The sequence below is a fragment of the Raphanus sativus genome, chromosome 5 (assembly GCF_000801105.2).
Source record: "Raphanus sativus cultivar WK10039 chromosome 5, ASM80110v3, whole genome shotgun sequence".
Taxonomy (NCBI): domain Eukaryota; kingdom Viridiplantae; phylum Streptophyta; class Magnoliopsida; order Brassicales; family Brassicaceae; genus Raphanus; species Raphanus sativus.
This window is the reverse complement of record NC_079515.1, coordinates 10,122,895-10,139,792: the sequence shown is the minus strand read 5'-3', so window position 1 is coordinate 10,139,792 and position 16,898 is coordinate 10,122,895. Positions and strand designations below refer to the sequence as shown.

The following is a 16,898-nucleotide window of genomic DNA, read 5'->3' as shown; positions in this document are numbered from 1 at the left end:
TAAAATATAATACTATTAGATGAAAAAGTTTTCTATTATAATTTGACTATTTTTCTTGATGTTTTATTAATAATGTTTATGCTTTATATTTGAAAGGTTTGGGCCCCAAAAGAAAATAAAGGCCCATACCCCATTTAAAGGATCCACTCGGTTCTCTCTCTTTATTAAACTTTTCATGCGTAAAGAACAAGAAAAAAAGAAAAGTTGTAGCAGATAATTTAAACGTCCTAATTAAATGTTGAAAAAAAAAACGACCTAATTTGTATTGATTGTATGCAAAATATCTATTATTACGGTGAGTCTATGAAATAGCAATTAAGTTACCATCGGCCTTTCTTCTTCAGATTATTCCACCTTGCTATATTAGTATAAGTTTATAACTTTAAATGAATAAATTATAATATAGCAGAAGAACCAATAGCCCTTAAAAGCCCATAAACTATAACGAAAATCCAAGTACGACCACAGCATAGAGTGAATATTCGTAACGAATTATAACATTCAAGGACGCCGATCCAAACGTATGGGCTATAGGATCTATATACAAAGAAGAAGAGGCACACTCTCAAATTCTTTAGAACAAAGTTTTAGAACATTAGTTAAAAACAAGCTCTTCTTATTCAACGAGTTGGCAATTAAAATCAATGGTATCCAATTGGAGCTGGAGCTTCCTTTAGCTCGCGACCTTGGTAATGAATATCCTGCAAAGTAAAAGCAATGTTCATATCATTTACACATTATTTAAGGGCTTAAGGTTTTGTCACCTTTTAATGACTAAAAAAAAACACTTACAGATGCAAAATGGTTAACGTCACGGTGATGAGCCTCGTCGGCACGGACCACCATCACCACATCACGAAGGGTCGCATCAGCAGGGAGCCTCCAGTAATCAATAGCGATAGCCGGAGCAGGAACGTTCTCGATGTTACCCTTGTCGAGTTCCTTGAGGAACTCAGTGTACGAGTGGATAGCTTCTTCCTCAAGGTACCCAACCATACGGTGAGCAAACTTCGGAGAGATCAGGTAACCGAGGAAGTAAGCGTTGAAGAAGACTCCTTGGACGGTGATGACGAGAGCCCTCTCGTACCATTTGGGTTTAGCGACTTCCATGAACGTCATGAGATGCATCCTCTCGTTCTCTGCTTCCTCGAGAAGGGCTTTGATCCACCCTCCGCTCTGCTCAAAGCGTCTGAGAGATTTGCAGTGCAGTAACATTCCTCCTACCATTCCGGGTACTGCTGCTACAGTTTCCAGCATCATAGCTCGGCATCCATATCGCCTCTGCGTTAACGGTTGTAACAAATCAAATAAAACGATCTATAGCACATATGATCTTATCAAATAATTGAGACTATTGAACCTATACTGCTTAACCGTGCGCTATCACGATTTAAAAAAAATTATATTATATATTATTATATTTCTAGAAGGTTTAAACAAACGATCTAAATGCTACAATCCAAAGTTCACAACTGAAAAGAACAAGTGGACATAATATAAACCGCACAACAATATGATAAAAATGAATATTATCCAAAAAAAGAAATAAAATATTTTAAATAATTGCCATAAAAAGAGGTTTATACGCAATCAATGACGTCGTCGGGTTTGGAACGTTTCCAATTTTTCACTATACAAAGAAACATTAAACCGGGAAGAATGTGTGTACCTGGAAGAAGAGATCGGTAGGCCAACGAAGAGATTTAACAGTCCAATAAGCTATTTTGTCAAGAAACGTAGTCGGAACATGATGCTTCGACAGATCTATCGTCAAATCAGCTTTATACGTCTCCCACGGCTGCCAAAAACGCAAAGAAACATTCAATTAAATACACCATCATATTATATAATAATCACAAAGATGTAACGATTCTATATAATAATAAAACGTACCCTGAAGCAGTTCCACTTCCATTCAGTACCATCTTCTTTAGTAATCTTACTCGGTTCAACACCCCAGTAGCTAGCGATACCTTTCTCTCCCTTGCCACCTCCGGCGGATGACGACTCCTTCTCCGCCGCCTTCTTCGTATTCGCGTCCTCCGTCGCCGTTTTCTCTCCCAAAGTAACCGTGCTGGCGAACCGCACGCCTCCAATCGCCGGAGCTCTAGTAGTCCAGATCCAACCGCTCATGCCGGAGGGAGAAGCTAAGTCCGCAGCCGCGGGTCTCGTGAGATGGCTCGTCTCGTGAGACATGGTACGGATCGTGCTCGTAGTGGCGGTTGAGAACAACCGTGGTCTAGCAGCCTTCAACAGCGACGACGCCGCCTTGGCTCCACCGCGACTCATCATCGTTTGTGCAGATCGGAAACTAGTAATCCAAGAATATAGCAAAGATTGTATGAGAAATCTTTTCTTTTTCTTCTTCTTATTAACTTTTTTGTGTCTTATGCGATTCAGACGCTAGCGAGGGTTTGTATTATATACCGGATAAATGAACGGTCTGCGATCCAGATCGTTTAGGTATTCATGAGGAGATTACGACGCGTGTCAGTTTCTGGTTTTGGGTATTTTTAGAATGACGGAGTTGACCCTGGAGGACGTGAGATAGACTTTGGGTTGTACTTTGCTTTGACTGAGGGTATATTTGTAAATTAAATGGCGGTGAAGATTTTTCTTGGAGACCAAGATGTTTGGAGAAGGCTGGAAGATTCTTGAGTGGTGAACAAGAGCTTGAATCTCATTGGTCGGATTTAATGCTATCGTGTGTGTATTGTTAGGCGTTGTGATGGTTTTTATCACTTTCTCCAGCTAATTATTTTAAAATAAAAACAAATAGCATATTTTGTTATTAATTTGTGGACCTATTTTTTTTTTTTTTTGACAACAATATACTATTCTAACGTAACTCCACCGGTTCAGAAAACCAAACCGGAGGTATCGAATCCACATATAACATAGCTGAAGGTGAACACCTTGCCCCGTGTGCAAGCTTGTCCGCCATTGTGTTCTGCGCCCTTGGAATATGTCGGATAGTGAAATTAGGGAAGAAAATCTTACTATGGCTAAATTCTTCCATTGTGTTCTGCGCCCTTGGAATTTGTGGACTTATTTGACAACCAAAAATGGCAGATGAGGTATGTTTTTGTTTCAACGTCCAAGTCAAAATTGACGATATTTATTATTAATATCACTGAAAATACAAAGTTATTGTAGAACATAGCTATTTATGTTGTTATATCGTAAATAATGTCTGAAACCTTTTATATTACGGCAATGAACGTTGGTAAATTTCTATCAATCAAATTAAAAACATCGGAAAAACACATTCTGTTGTAAGGTTATCAAGAAATAAATAAAACTCAGAAAGGGGATTTAGATCTTTAACAAAATGTCAAGAACATTGCAGTTTCTTCATACCAATTTTTTTTTTTTAAACATTGCAGTTTCAACATGTTTACTAGGAAGGTGTGTTAGGATATTCATATAGATTCGGTTCGAGATCGGAATATTCGGGTCGGATTCTGGTCGGTTCTTTTTAATTTTAGATCCTTCGAATCTTAGACATTTAGATTTAATAATTACTTATAAAATCTTGGTTTGAATTCAGCCAGTTTTTCTCGGATCGAGTTTTAACTAAAATACTAGTAAAATATCTATAATTTTTAAGTTGGCATTGGATCCAGGTCAGGTTTATATATTCAGGATATGAAAAACACATAAAATACACAAACCTCATTAATTTTAGCCGAAATCTATCATATATATGTTAAATTTTAAAATATAATTTAAAATAAACCATTGATAATTAGAACAAAGTATTTTAAACTTTAAATTTTACATTTAAAGCTTTCAACTACTTGACAAAGTTATAAAACAACAACAAAGATTGTTAACGAAAAGATATTCCAATTAAATTATAAAATAAAATATAGAAAACAAAACATAAAAAGAAGAAATCAAAGTTTTGGATATTTATGCTTTAAGTCGGGTATGAACCGGTTTTTATTGGGTTGATTCTTTTCGATTCTGCTTCTTCCAGATAAAAATGTTTTGGACCTAATAAATACTTGTAAATTATCGGTTCGACTTCAAGTAATGTATTTTTTAGGTCGGTTCCAATTCGAATTTTTGGATCTGGATATAATCTCCATTCTTAGTCCGGATTTTTAGAGCAGCCAATGTATATTTTTTCTAGGGGTTGAATTTGGTCAAATAACATTATGAGTTTAAAATATTAATCTGTAATATATGGCAAGAAAAAACATTTTGTAAGCATATCTCTTTTTGATTTGGATTATTTCAGCTCAAGTGTTTAGGTATCATATTAAAATAAATAAGAAATTGAATATTTGAAATATTTTTTTAAGTTCTAGATACTCATTTTATATATCATATTTAAACAAACATGTAATTTAATATTTGAAATACTTATTTAAGTTTTAAATACCTATTTAAGTTTTAAATATTTATTTAATATACTAATTAATTTTTTTTTTAATCATAGTTTTGGGATATCGATTTGGGTTTTGGTTAATAACACTATATATCCAGATATATTTTACAACTTTACATAATCCATTCAGATATTTTTACATCTCAGATCAGATATGGATCAAATTTCTTTTTGTTCATTTTCGGTTCGGATCATGGTTCAAGGCCCCTGTTCAATGTTTACTGTTTAGATTGGGCTGGGAGGTCGGTCGGCCTAATCATAGCTCGCTCATATAGACCCATATAAGTAGGAGAAGCGTAACTAGGCCTTGGAGTGAAAAACTCCAAAAAATAATGTTTAGGGATGAAATAACAAATTTGGTAATAGGTTGGGGACTAACTTGATATGCTGTAAATATTGTATTTAGTAGTCACAGAGAAAAATGGTTTGGAGATTTTGAAGGAAAGCTTGAGAGCCGCTTCTCCTTCTCTCTCCGTAAATCGCGTATTGGCGGTTTTATCTTTCAATGTAAGTTTTTGTTTTATCTATTTTTAGTAAAGTTTACTCTTTCCAGTGACATACATAGCCTAGCTTTGTATCGATCGATCTCAAAGCAACAAGATTGATGATAACCTAAAGTTTTTGCCGTCAATTCTTGATAGACAGATGGGGCTAACGGAAGAAGAAATCAGAAGACTTCACAGAATCCAGAAGACGGTGATGCAGATGCTCAAGGACCGTGGCTACTTCGTCGCTGATTCCGAGATCACGATGACCCTATCACAGTTTGTTAGGAAGTATGGTGACAACATGAAAAGGGATGATCTTGTTACTCTCAGAGCTAAGAGAAACGATAGCAGTGATCAGGTATTTGATTATCTCATTGGTGTAAGAGACAACATGTGATCTTGTTTAATCTGAATGTTTTGCCATTAAAAGCATAGAGCAAGATTGTTTTCATGTTGTACGTAGCTGTATATCTTCTTCCCTGAAGAGTCGAAAGTGGGAGTGAACACAATGAAAGTGTACACAAACCGGATGAAGTCGGAGAATGTTCACAGAGCAATCCTGGTTGTGCAACAGAACCTCACTCCTTTTGCTCGTAATTGCATTAGTCAGATCTCTTCTATTTTCCATTTGGAAGTTTTCCAGGTAACTTAACACACACACTTTCACTTTCCTGATGGTGATGTAACATCACAATCTTTCTTTATACATGTGTTGTTAGGAGGCAGAAATGCTAGTGAACATTAAAGAACATGTACTTGTTCCGGAGCACCAAGTTCTGACCACTGAAGAGAAGAAAACTTTACTCGAGAGGTACACTGTCAAGGAGACACAGGTTGGTAGACTTTCTTCTTGCTGATTAGTTCTTACTTCTCTTGTTTGAAACTTGTGCTGTGTGTGTGTGTAGCTTCCAAGGATTCAAGTGACTGATCCAATCGCAAGATACTTTGGACTAAAACGTGGCCAAGTCATCAAGATCATACGTCCCAGTGAAACCGCTGGTCGTTATGTTACCTATCGTTATGTTGTATAATAAAGCTAAAAGTGCTTCTTGATTTTGTGAAAGATTAGAGAATAATTGTTTTGTTCCAAACTCTTGACAATATTCTTTGTTTTGTTTTTTTTAACACGCAACGTTCTTTTTTAACGAGTACCTTTTCTGTTAGCGTGCAATTGACAAGTTCAAGTTGGGATATTGGTTCAGACCGGTTGAGACAAGTTGAGAACATAACTAAACTAAGTAAAATCAAGTGTTGATTTGGTTTCATACTCTACTCTTTCTGATGGACGTGAGAAAATCGTTTATGTTTATGGAAGTTGCCAAATACAAATAGAAAGAAACAATAATTCTACTACCCAAGTAGAAAATAAAAATTAGAGAATATGAATCATGACAAAAACTTCAAAATAAAATATGTTTTGTGTATGAGACAGGGAGGAGCTACAGATTTATATATAGCTCTCTTGACTCATTGCAACTAAACTCTACTCGAGACACCAAGCCCTCCATTATTGCCTGGTCGGATCAATGACTCACGCAACACGTCTCAGTAAGAAGATCTGTTAGGATCCTTTAATCCAAACCCACCAAAGCTGCTCCTTCCACTTCCACCTGACTGTGAAGAACGGTCTGAACCAAATCCCCCAAAACCTCCTGATGAACGGTTGTTTGAACCTCCTGAACCAAAGCCCCCGCCGTAACCGGAAGAACGGTCTGAACCGCCGGAATAACGGCTTTCTGAACGATCACCACCATATCTACCACTACCACCACCACCACCACCGTAACCACCTGAACGACCACCATAGCTTGAACTGCGATCCCTCATGCCTCCTCCATAGGATCCACCTGATCGACCACCACCTATTCCTTCAAACATGCTTCCGCTTCCACGTTCCACAGGAATGCTAGGAAGCTGCATAAACACCCCCCAATATCAAAGAGTTTAGTCCAAGAATTGCAACAGAAAAGAGATGGGTTAAATAAGTCAATACCTCAGTGAATTTGCTTCCCACTTCTCTCTCAATCATTTTAACAGCCCTTGATTGCTCCGGACCGTGGATGAGAATCGCATTTCCTTTCTTTCCAGCACGGCCCGTTCTCCCCGTTCGGTGAACAAACGTCTCCGTGTTATTAGGAAGCTCATAATGAATTACCTATTCAAAACATTGCGTTAAATAAAGAATGAGAAACATAAACAAGAAAAGAGTGTAGTTCTTGACTCTCACCAAATCGACGTTAGGTACATCGAGTCCACGAGCAGCGACATCGGTTGCAACAAGGATGTTGAAGTTCCCATCCCTGAAACCAGCAAGTGTTCTCTCTCTCTGGCTTTGGGAAATGTCACCGTGTAAAGCTTCACATTTGAAGCTTTTAGCCAATCCATATGAAAGGCGATCAGCATCACGTTTCGTCTGTGTAAAAACAATGCATTTTCCTCCTTTACCATGCGCCTGCAAAGGGGCAACAAAAATGTACTTAATAAAGCCAACAAAATACATACAATGGAGATGGAGTTTGAAAAAAAAACAAAGCAGATACCTCAACAAGAGGACCAATAATGGATGCTTTTCCATAAGAATCAGCTGAGATAGAGTACATTGTAATCCCATCTGCAAGTTTCTGATCAGAATCTCCAACCTAAAAACACACACACACACAATCAATCATCACCACATTAACAAACAACTCAAGATCAATATATTCACAAGCAGGTGACTTACAAGATCAATGGTCAAAGGATTATTGAGGTACTTTTTGGTAAGAGATCTGATCCAACTGGGCATGGTAGCGGAAAACATCATGCTCTGACGTTTCTCAGGCAATTTCTGCAAAATGACTTCCACATCCTCCGCGAATCCAACCTGAAGCATCTGATCAGCTTCGTCGAGAACAATAAACTGAACCTCTGACAGATTCAAAGCTCCCCTTTTCATCAGGTCAATGATACGACCCGGAGTCCCAACGGCTACATCGACACCGTAGTTGAGCTCCCTCATCTGCTGTCCGATGGGTGTACCTCCGTAAAGACAGATAGTATCCAAGCTCGGAGCAGATTCCCTGAACTCCTTCTCGACCTGACGAGCTAGCTCTCTCGTCGGAGCCAGAACCAAACAAAGAGGGTTCTTCCCACGCCTGTCACAGACAACACAACACAACACATACATAAAGAGGCAAAGACAAAGAGACTAGAGTAGTGTAAACACAAACCCGTGCTTAGCGTTGAATTTGATGATTTTGTCGATGACGGGAATCCCGAAAGCAAGAGTCTTTCCTGTTCCTGTCCTAGCGCGACCGATCATGTCCCGACCTTGCATCGCTGGCTCAAGCACAGCTTTCTATACATCAAAGCAACAAACATTCAGTGAAAAAGCAGAGAACTTTCAATTGAATAAACAAAGAAGAGAGCATATATATATATATATACCTGAATAGGGAAGAGTTTGTCGATTCCTCTACCACTCAAAGCTTTGACGATCTCCGGAGAGATCCCGAGCTCAGATATCGCCAACCCATCACTGCCGCTAGCAACACTCTCTGAGTCTCCTCCGTCGCTACTCTCCTCGGCGTAATCTTGAGCGGCGAATCCAGCGGAAGAAGCCACGGACGCTCTGAACTCGGACGGTACGGATTGGAAATGAAAGTCTCTCGCTTTGATACCAAACGGGTTTGAAGTCTGGGGGAGAGGGGCGATAGGTTGGACATTTGCGGCTAGATCGGACGCTGGAGCAAGGTGGTGGAATAAGGCGGCGTTGATGGAGGTGAGAGAGGCGGAGAGAGTTTGACTCCGCCTTGAGGTAGTAAGGACAGATCGGCGGAGGACTGTGCTGATCATTTTCAGATCTGGAGGGGCTTTAGATGATGATGAGAAGGAACCCTTAAAAAGTGAGTGAGAATTAGGGTTTTAGAGAGAAGACGGCAAGGGTTTAGTGAGACAGGTGACAACTTGAAAGTATCTTTTATAAAAGATATTTTGTTTTTATCACCTGCGGTTAAGTGTATGATATAACTCTTGTACTTTGCTTTTTTTCTTGCCCCCAAAGAAAAGATGTGTGTCCTTGATTCATTTGTGAACGAAGGGCCGGGTTTTTTACTGCGTAAATAAAATTTATAATTTTTAAATACAAAATTGACAATGGTGACTCTTCGTTATAATCTGAACTAGATTTTGACCCGCACGCCCGTGCGGGTGTATATTTTTATAAAACATGTTGTTTTTCATGTCAATATTAGAGTTGGGTAAAAAATCCGAATCTAAAAGTCGAACCGAAACCGATACAGAAAAAACAAAACCCGAACCGAAATTGATTAAATATCAAAATTTTGGTATTTAGAGAACTGAAACCGAATCCGATCCGAACCGAAGTATTTCAGATACCTGAATATTTTTATAAAACATGTTGTTTTTCATGTCAATATAAGAGTTGGGTAAAAAATCCGAATCTAAAAGTCGAACCGATCCCGATCCAAAAAAGAACAAAACCCGAACCGAAATTGATTAAATATCAAAATTTTGGTATTTAGAGAACTGAAACCAAATCTGATCCGAACCGAAGTATTTCAGATACCTGAATGTTTCGAAATAGATATATATATATATACCCTTATCTATATATATTATATTTTAGATATAATGTACATAAAAATATCCAGAATATATATGGTACTTATAAGTTGGTTTAAACAATTGAAAATATATATAAATAGTCAAATATAAATATCTAAAATAGTTAAAGTATACTAAAATCACCAAAGAAAATATTTAACATAATTATTGATTCTCTATCCAAATATTTAAATAAAACCAATTTATATGTTAAATTCAGGTATTCTGATATATGTTATTCAAATTTATATGTAATATATTATTTTGTTTATATATTTTGAGAAATTTAAAGTATATAATGAATTTAAATGGGTTATCCAAACCTGAACAAATCCGCAAAGTCTGAATCGAATCTGAACCAAAATTTAGAAATATCCGAATGGAACTGAAATCTTTGACCCGTGAAACTCGAAACCCAAACAGACCTAAACTGAACCCGAATAGGTATCCGAACGCCCACCCCTAATTTACAATCTATTTTTCCTTTATAACACATCAAACATATGATTAATAGTATTTTATACGTATTATCATATAAATAATCACAAATATTATATTTTTAATAATCACATATTTCGAAAATATTTTTAATAATGGTTATTGAAAAATATTTTAGTAAAAATAATTTTTTGAATATATGTATATTTTAAATCATTTTTGATATAAATCAACTTTAAATTATTATTTTGATTTGAAATATATATATATATAAAGTTTAAATTTTGTTTTATGATTATTTTAGACAAATCATGTTTTTAGATAATTAGATTAATTCATTTTCGTATATTTCATATAATGAGAATATCTTCCTAAACAGTTTTATTGTGCAAAATGGATAGGGGATCGAAATATGTGGTATTCAAATATTAGATACTTTCTAAATATCTTGCTAAATAATTTGTTGCATTAAGGGAAAGCATATTTAATTTGGTCATGGATTTTATTTGGGGAGAAAGAATTGACACAAAGAGAAGGTAATATTCAATTTATTAATATTTCGTTGATCTTTTTTAATTATAACGATCGCCAAACAACCTAAAAGTTAGCAAATTTTGTTAACCAATTTTACACCTATAGCCAAATACTCCAAATTTTTTTAATCTTTTAATTTAAATTTTCAAATATTCTGATTTTGTACTTGAGTTTTAATAAAATAGATATATTTTGTATATATTGCAACCAAGATTATAGCCAGTCAGTTCAAACGCTTTATACTTTTATGATATTTTTAGGGATCAAGCGAGTTCAGTTAATTTAATTGTTCGGTTAGTTTTACAATTTGGTTAGCGCACAAACGGGATAAGTCAACCATAATTATTTCAAATTGTTGATTTTGACTTTGGTTAAATAACAATAACTGTCCTTATGTCCAAACACTTTTCATTAAGTCTAGTAAACATGTTTCCAAACAATCTCATTTTGTACTTCAGTTTTAATAATATAGATTAGTTTAATGTTGCATATTTGCATGTCTAACCTACTTCTCGGCTGTGAAATGAGAATCATCTTACATTCTTACTGACAGAATAGGTATAGATCACTATTCTTTTCCACTTGAGAACCAGACTCTCATAGACCTCTCCTCTCCGAACCAAAGCAGACCAAATTCTCAGAAGAGCTGTAGACTAATGAAAGCTTATGAAGGAAGATCTTTCATGGCGGCTCCAAGCCTCCAACCATATGATGACTATGTATAACAAGTCTTACTTGCATGAATAAGCGTCCATTATAGCTGGGATTGAGGTAATTGTGTCCCAAGGGCATTGGATAAGTGTTCCAACTCTCTTAGAAACAAATGGAAGAATACTATGGAAACATTCAGGATTAACTATTTAATCGATTGGAAGCCAAATTAGGGCCCAAGTGCATCTGTCTGTATTTTGTTTTGTCAAAGCAATTTCACTAGAAAAATTCCTCTAATAAACAAACAAAAACATATCTTCTTACTGGCCTCTAATGAATTGGCATAACCTGAATGCACCGTGACACTAAAATTCAGTCTAAAAACCATGTCTTTGAAACATCAGTAACTGAAAAGAAAAAAAAAACAAGAACAAAAGCTAAGAATTGTGATGTATAGCTGAATTCTTTACTGAATCCGACGTAAGATTCAGACATTATTACAGGATCGGATCAAAACCCCCAACTTCTCAAAAACGATCTCTTTAAGCTTTGTCTCACTGACCACCAATGGTGGAGCCGTTGATGCTGGCCAACACGGGAGACATATCCAACCGAGTCTTGCAATGGAACTGAAGCTCGTACTGAGCTCCGAGGATACGGTAACGCTTCAACCAAAACAGCTTCTTGTTAAGCTCATGGCTCTGAGCCTTGATGACAAGAAACCGTTTCTTGAACCTCATCTCGAACTGCTCCCTCGACTTCTTGTCGACGTGAGGGGAACGCAGGACCGTGTACAAGGTCCTCGTGTCGGGCATCGCGGCGTAGCGACTGTGGGGAGGGAGACACCAGGCTTCCTTCTCCGGGTTGTCGAAGGAACGGATCGCAATGCAGATCCTCGTTCCTTTGATCTTCGATGTGCTTTCTTCTCCTTCTTTCTTCTGATTCCAAAAAAAGATTTTGAAACTGTGTGTGAATCTCTACGAACAAGTTTTAGAGATTGAATGAGAAGGAGATGGTACCTTCTTGCTCAATGGTTTGACATTCTCTGGAGTGATTTTGATTGAATCTGCGACGCTAGTTTCACGCTCAGTGGCGTAGCCTTGAAACGATGCGGAGGAGAGATTAGATCCGTTTCCAATCGGATTAAGCTTCGCGGAGGCTCCGGTGGTGAAATTTCGGGAAAGAGCCGAATCAAAAGAGCTCAGTGCGGCGGAGAGAGTCTGCCTTGACGGCAGGGAAGATCTTCGGAACATTCCGGTGATCATTTCAGATTCGACGGCTACGAAGAGGAGAATTGAGAGAGAATAAGGTAAAGTAAAAAAGCCCGATTAGGGTTTCAGTCAAGACCACAGAGATAACTGTGAGGGCAATGATCGCCTGCGACGAGTGTACGTTTTTCACCTGCACGTGCGACACATTTGATAAAAGGCTGTCTCTTTCTTTCTTGTACCTTAAGACAAGAAAATTGTTACAAAACTATCATATCGCAAGATGCAATGTTTTTATAAAATTACATATAATTCTACTAGATGATGTAGGGAGGACCAGAGAATACATAAGAGATAAAAATACTCAAAAAGACTGACAACATGCAAAACTACATCCATGTTCTGATTTTTTATCTTGCAATGTATCACTCCCCAGGAGTTTCTTGTAATCTCTCTGGTGGGTGTTGTCTCAGAAGGTAGATTCATGATTTAGGGTTTGACAGATTCTTCTTCCTTCCTTGATCTTTTTCTCTTCTCTCGGTTTCTCACTTGTGTATGCTTCTGGTACTCGGTTTCTTGGTGAATGATTCTATCAAACGGAACATCCAACGATCTAGCATTCCTGTTTAAGACACCGTGACATCAATATATTAGAGCATCTCCAATGTATTACTCCAAATTTTACTCTAAAATGGTGCAACTCCAAAATGGAGTGATGTTTTACTCCAATGTATTACTCCATTTTTACTCTAAAATAATTAATAACTGTTAATAATATCTTATATTTATAAAAGTTTACTAATTAACCCCAACTATTTTATGTTTGCAAAAATACTTTAAATTATAATTTATTTAAGTTAAACATTTATTATTAAAAGGTACAAAAATCATAAAAATAGAATAAAACATAATGTATAAGTTGGTTCAATAATAAACATTAAAATATTTTCCCACAAATGATCGATTAATGCATTTCGTAATGAAAAAATGAGTTTCTTTATCTTTGATATTCCTAAATCGAATAATTTTTTTTTGAAATCAGACATTTAAATCACTTATTTTATGTTATTTTATTTTTGTTATTTAATTATGTTATACATTTTATGTCAAATTATTAAATAATGGAATAACTTATTTTTCACGTTGTTGTATCATTTTAAAATATTATTTAAGTAAGAAATAAGAACATTAAAGATTTAAAGGACCATTTCATAAATAAAAAAAGTTCAACTCCAAAATAGAGTAATGGCTAGGGTTACTCCATTTATGGAGTAATCTTACACATTACTCCATTTTGGAGTTGGAAATGGAGTGGGGTTGGAGAGGATTTTACTCCAAAATGATGTTTGGAGTAGGGTTGGAGATGCCCTTAGGCAAAGATATTTTGAAAAATCGACTATTGAGATTAGCTCTAGATACCTGTCAAAGCAAAGGTACCCCCTAATACAGCGCAAAGCCGAGTGATCAAGTGGAGAAAACTACGGCGTTCTTCCTTTATGGTCACAGTGATGGGTGAAAGATCATACAAGAAGTAGACGGCTGAAAATGAAAACAAGCAGATGCCATCAGAAACAAAAAAACAGAGAAATAAAAACTGGAAATGAAGTTTGCTTGACCAACCTGGCCATGTCCGGTCAAATTCGTTCATAGGTGTGTAATATTCCGTTACAGAGTACTGATTCGTTGTCAGTATGTCTTTTGAAAGATATCTATATTCTGTCGGAACAATCTGCGCACCATACACCAGAAAGAAAAATTAGTGGGGACCTAAACTACATATAATGTTCATATCTCACCCAAATGGATCATAAAGCTAACAAATAACGAGGCTGAGAGAGATCTGAGTAAAGAGGAAGTAAGATAAACACCTTAATGTAGTACTTGAATGTTCCACTAGTGTCATGCAGCATTCGGTTTGTGTCATCAAGTGGGTTGTGAATTCCAGGGTACTTGGGCCCAAACGATAGATCATGAATCATATGGCTCACGTTAACGTTTTTGGACCCTCCAAATATCTGTTCAGAGGGTAAAAGAGATTAGTTAGATACTATAGCAATGATCTTGGTATGCAATACGAGTATAGGATATCAAATAGTAAGCCAGTGAATGAGAGTAATTTAGTGATTGTCAACCATTCTATGTAAAAGTCTGGCTTTCCTATTCAGCATCAATAATATGGTCACATGGTTACTTAAACCTAAAATTAACGAATCTTGAGTTGTATATTCTTGGTTAGTGGTTTCAGACACTTTTGTACATAGAAAGCGAGATAATAATACCAACCATTTGAGCAACGTAGATGTTCAGTCCGTGAACTGAAACGTGGAAGTTTCCAGCAACCCTTTGTACATCTAGGACTCCATAAACCTAGTGGAAAACAGCCAAACATATTAGTATCTGGTTTCTTAAATACCCGACAATAAGGCAACATTTCTAGTTTTTCTATTGACAAAGGGCATATGTTAATACCCGACATCCTTCTCCATCCGCCAATGCTTGCTTCACCTTTTTAATCAACGTCTCAGCAGCTTCGTCAAACCCAAGTATATTTAATGCTTCCGTCTCATTCTTGTGTTCATCTGCAAAGCACAAAAGAAACCAAAAATTGAACTGATTCAAGTCTCTATCCTTATACACAAAGAAGAGTCAGCTATCACTGGGACTCATATAATACGCCTCAATTAAAACTTGTGAGATTTTAATAACGTATTTGAGAAAAATAAACATGCTAGTTAAAGTTAAGAATGTTTACCGTGCTTGTGAGAAGAGTGATCATGCTCCTTTTCAACAAGATCAGATATATATTCTGTGCCAATGATATGACCATGACTGTTGAGACGGAGCTGCATATACTCTCAGTTAGTTAGCGAACAATTATAAAAACAAGTACACTAGAGAGAAGATGCCATGAAAAGTGAGAGAGATAAAGATGCTTAGGAAAATATCCATACAGCTCCTTTTAAATGGTGGGGTTAACCTAAACATGTTTCAGGTGCGCAATCTAAACATGAAAAAAAGACTTGGTGATTTTGCATTAGCATCTTGATTATTCATGTTACCTTCCAAATGTTTGTATCAAGATCCACTTCATGCTTCCCTGACATGTCGATAGCATCCATGCTCAATACTACAAAAAACAAATAAAGATCAAATAACTAAGGAGTTTACAACCACTGGTATTCCTGAAAGAATGGAGATATGAGGTACGTGATCAAAGGATTCGACTTACCATCACAAGGCAAAGATGGGAACGTCATGTTTACATGAATTGGAAGAGTTTCTCCACGCTTTAAGTCCACTGACATCTACATAAACATACATGATCCAGATTCCATTTTTGATTACAATGGTTATAATAAATAAGGAGAACCCCCCCCCCCCTACAAGCCGGTCAAATGGATAGAAAACGACTTTCGTATCAATGAAGTTGACTCAACAGAAACACTTTCAGATCATAGAGTTTTGATTATTTCACAGCATCTATATAGAGTTTATTAACAGAAGATCATTCACAGTAATTTATAGGACTATCCATAGCAGTGTGAAGGCTAATAAACAGAAAAGCAACCAGGTTTTGATGGAACCACCAAATACATACCTGGTGCACGGTAAGTGTGTTAAGATAGAAACTCAGCTCGCTCAAGAACAACGTAGCCATTATAAAGAGCCCAACAATGGATACTACAAAATAACCAATTAAAATGTAACATGTTAAGAAATAAGCAAAACACACCTGAAGCATAAAAGGAGAAGAAAGTACTTACCAACGGCACCAGATTGAGTTTTCTGAAGAAGATGATCCTCAGCTCTTGGGAACGCATCGATGCTCCTTAGAGCCTGCTTCACACCCATCCTAGCACCACAATGCTCCTCAAAACTACAAAACCAAACATCAGATAACCAAACAATGTGGCGGCACTAAAATAGGCCAATTCAACCCCATCAACTACTTATTTCCTTTCAAACCCAATTCTCTCTCTTTTGAATATATATTTATTGTCGATCTAAACAAAGCAGAGAGCTACCATAGCGGTTTTAGCTCAAAATCAACACTTGGATCAACACAAGCAGATGCAGGGTAAGATTGATTATAGGGGATGGGATGGGCTTTTGGAGAATTAAGCTCGAAACCCACAACTAATTAATCGAAATTGAAGTATGATTCACCGTCCCTAGATGTGAAAGTTGTTCTCTTTTTTTTTATTTATTTTTGAAGCGGGTGAGAGAAACGTATGCGTACAAACGACAATAACAATGGCACGAATCTAAGATTATTCTAAAGGATGATAAGTTTGAATCGGAGATAGTACCTTGAATCGAGGCTGATGAAGATGAAGCGCGTGGGCGTGCGCGTGCGACGAGGAGAAAGGATTTGGGAGGAGGAGGAGGAAGAAGAGAGAGAGAGAGATCTCCAGGTCCGGAGAGACAAAATCGATGTTTGAACGGCGTTGCTCTTTTTCCGTCTCTCCCTATTTTATTAATTGCTCCCTCAACTTCTTCCGAATTTCAGTTTAGCGTCGATTGAGCTTATTATTTACGAAACAAACCTCATATTCTCATAATTTTAGATCATAAGCA

The 16,898-nt window shown here is 36.8% G+C and overlaps 5 protein-coding genes across 7 annotated transcripts; 1 reads left to right on the top strand and 4 right to left on the bottom strand.

The window, feature by feature from the left end:
* Positions 1-403: 403 nt before the first annotated feature.
* LOC108862190 (ubiquinol oxidase 1a, mitochondrial) lies at positions 404-2,422 on the bottom strand. The gene is made up of 4 exons (XM_018636244.2): positions 1,894-2,422; positions 1,670-1,798; positions 793-1,281; positions 404-701 (listed from the first exon to the last, which is right to left on the bottom strand). Exons 1-4 carry the CDS (start codon positions 2,290-2,292, stop codon positions 642-644), a joined length of 1,077 nt encoding a protein of 358 aa, XP_018491746.1. The 5' UTR covers positions 2,293-2,422; the 3' UTR covers positions 404-641.
* Positions 2,423-4,717: 2,295 nt separating this feature from the next.
* LOC108862191 (DNA-directed RNA polymerases II and IV subunit 5A-like) lies at positions 4,718-6,032 on the top strand. Of its 2 annotated transcripts, none has more exons than XM_018636247.2 (5): positions 4,718-4,903; positions 5,042-5,242; positions 5,348-5,527; positions 5,604-5,717; positions 5,790-6,032. In XM_018636247.2, exons 2-5 carry the CDS (start codon positions 5,042-5,044, stop codon positions 5,913-5,915), a joined length of 621 nt encoding a protein of 206 aa, XP_018491749.1. In that variant the 5' UTR covers positions 4,718-4,903; the 3' UTR covers positions 5,916-6,032. The 2 variants fall into 2 exon arrangements, with proteins under 2 accessions (XP_018491749.1, XP_018491748.1); XM_018636246.2 differs by having other exon boundaries at positions 4,719-4,903; positions 5,038-5,242.
* Positions 6,033-6,168: 136 nt separating this feature from the next.
* LOC108862189 (DEAD-box ATP-dependent RNA helicase 9, mitochondrial) lies at positions 6,169-8,824 on the bottom strand. The gene is made up of 7 exons (XM_018636242.2): positions 8,311-8,824; positions 8,094-8,221; positions 7,607-8,018; positions 7,425-7,523; positions 7,112-7,336; positions 6,878-7,039; positions 6,169-6,798 (listed from the first exon to the last, which is right to left on the bottom strand). The coding sequence occupies exons 1-7, from the start codon at positions 8,716-8,718 to the stop codon at positions 6,430-6,432; spliced, it is 1,803 nt and encodes a 600-aa protein (XP_018491744.1). The 5' UTR covers positions 8,719-8,824; the 3' UTR covers positions 6,169-6,429.
* A 2,632-nt stretch (positions 8,825-11,456) lies between these two features.
* Positions 11,457-12,456, bottom strand: LOC108836518 (40S ribosomal protein S10, mitochondrial). 2 transcript variants are annotated; one of them, XM_018609670.2, is made up of 2 exons: positions 12,132-12,456; positions 11,457-12,047 (listed from the first exon to the last, which is right to left on the bottom strand). In XM_018609670.2, the coding sequence occupies exons 1-2, from the start codon at positions 12,375-12,377 to the stop codon at positions 11,667-11,669; spliced, it is 627 nt and encodes a 208-aa protein (XP_018465172.2). In that variant the 5' UTR covers positions 12,378-12,456; the 3' UTR covers positions 11,457-11,666. The 2 variants fall into 2 exon arrangements, with proteins under 2 accessions (XP_018465172.2, XP_018465171.2); XM_018609669.2 differs by having other exon boundaries at positions 11,457-12,050; positions 12,132-12,449.
* A 121-nt stretch (positions 12,457-12,577) lies between these two features.
* Positions 12,578-16,784, bottom strand: LOC108857058 (uncharacterized). The gene is made up of 12 exons (XM_018630982.2): positions 16,631-16,784; positions 16,085-16,197; positions 15,919-16,001; positions 15,550-15,625; positions 15,380-15,447; positions 15,073-15,163; positions 14,790-14,899; positions 14,604-14,687; positions 14,189-14,335; positions 13,941-14,049; positions 13,740-13,859; positions 12,578-12,942 (listed from the first exon to the last, which is right to left on the bottom strand). The coding sequence occupies exons 2-12, from the start codon at positions 16,170-16,172 to the stop codon at positions 12,866-12,868; spliced, it is 1,053 nt and encodes a 350-aa protein (XP_018486484.1). The 5' UTR covers positions 16,173-16,197; positions 16,631-16,784; the 3' UTR covers positions 12,578-12,865.
* Positions 16,785-16,898: the final 114 nt, after the last annotated feature.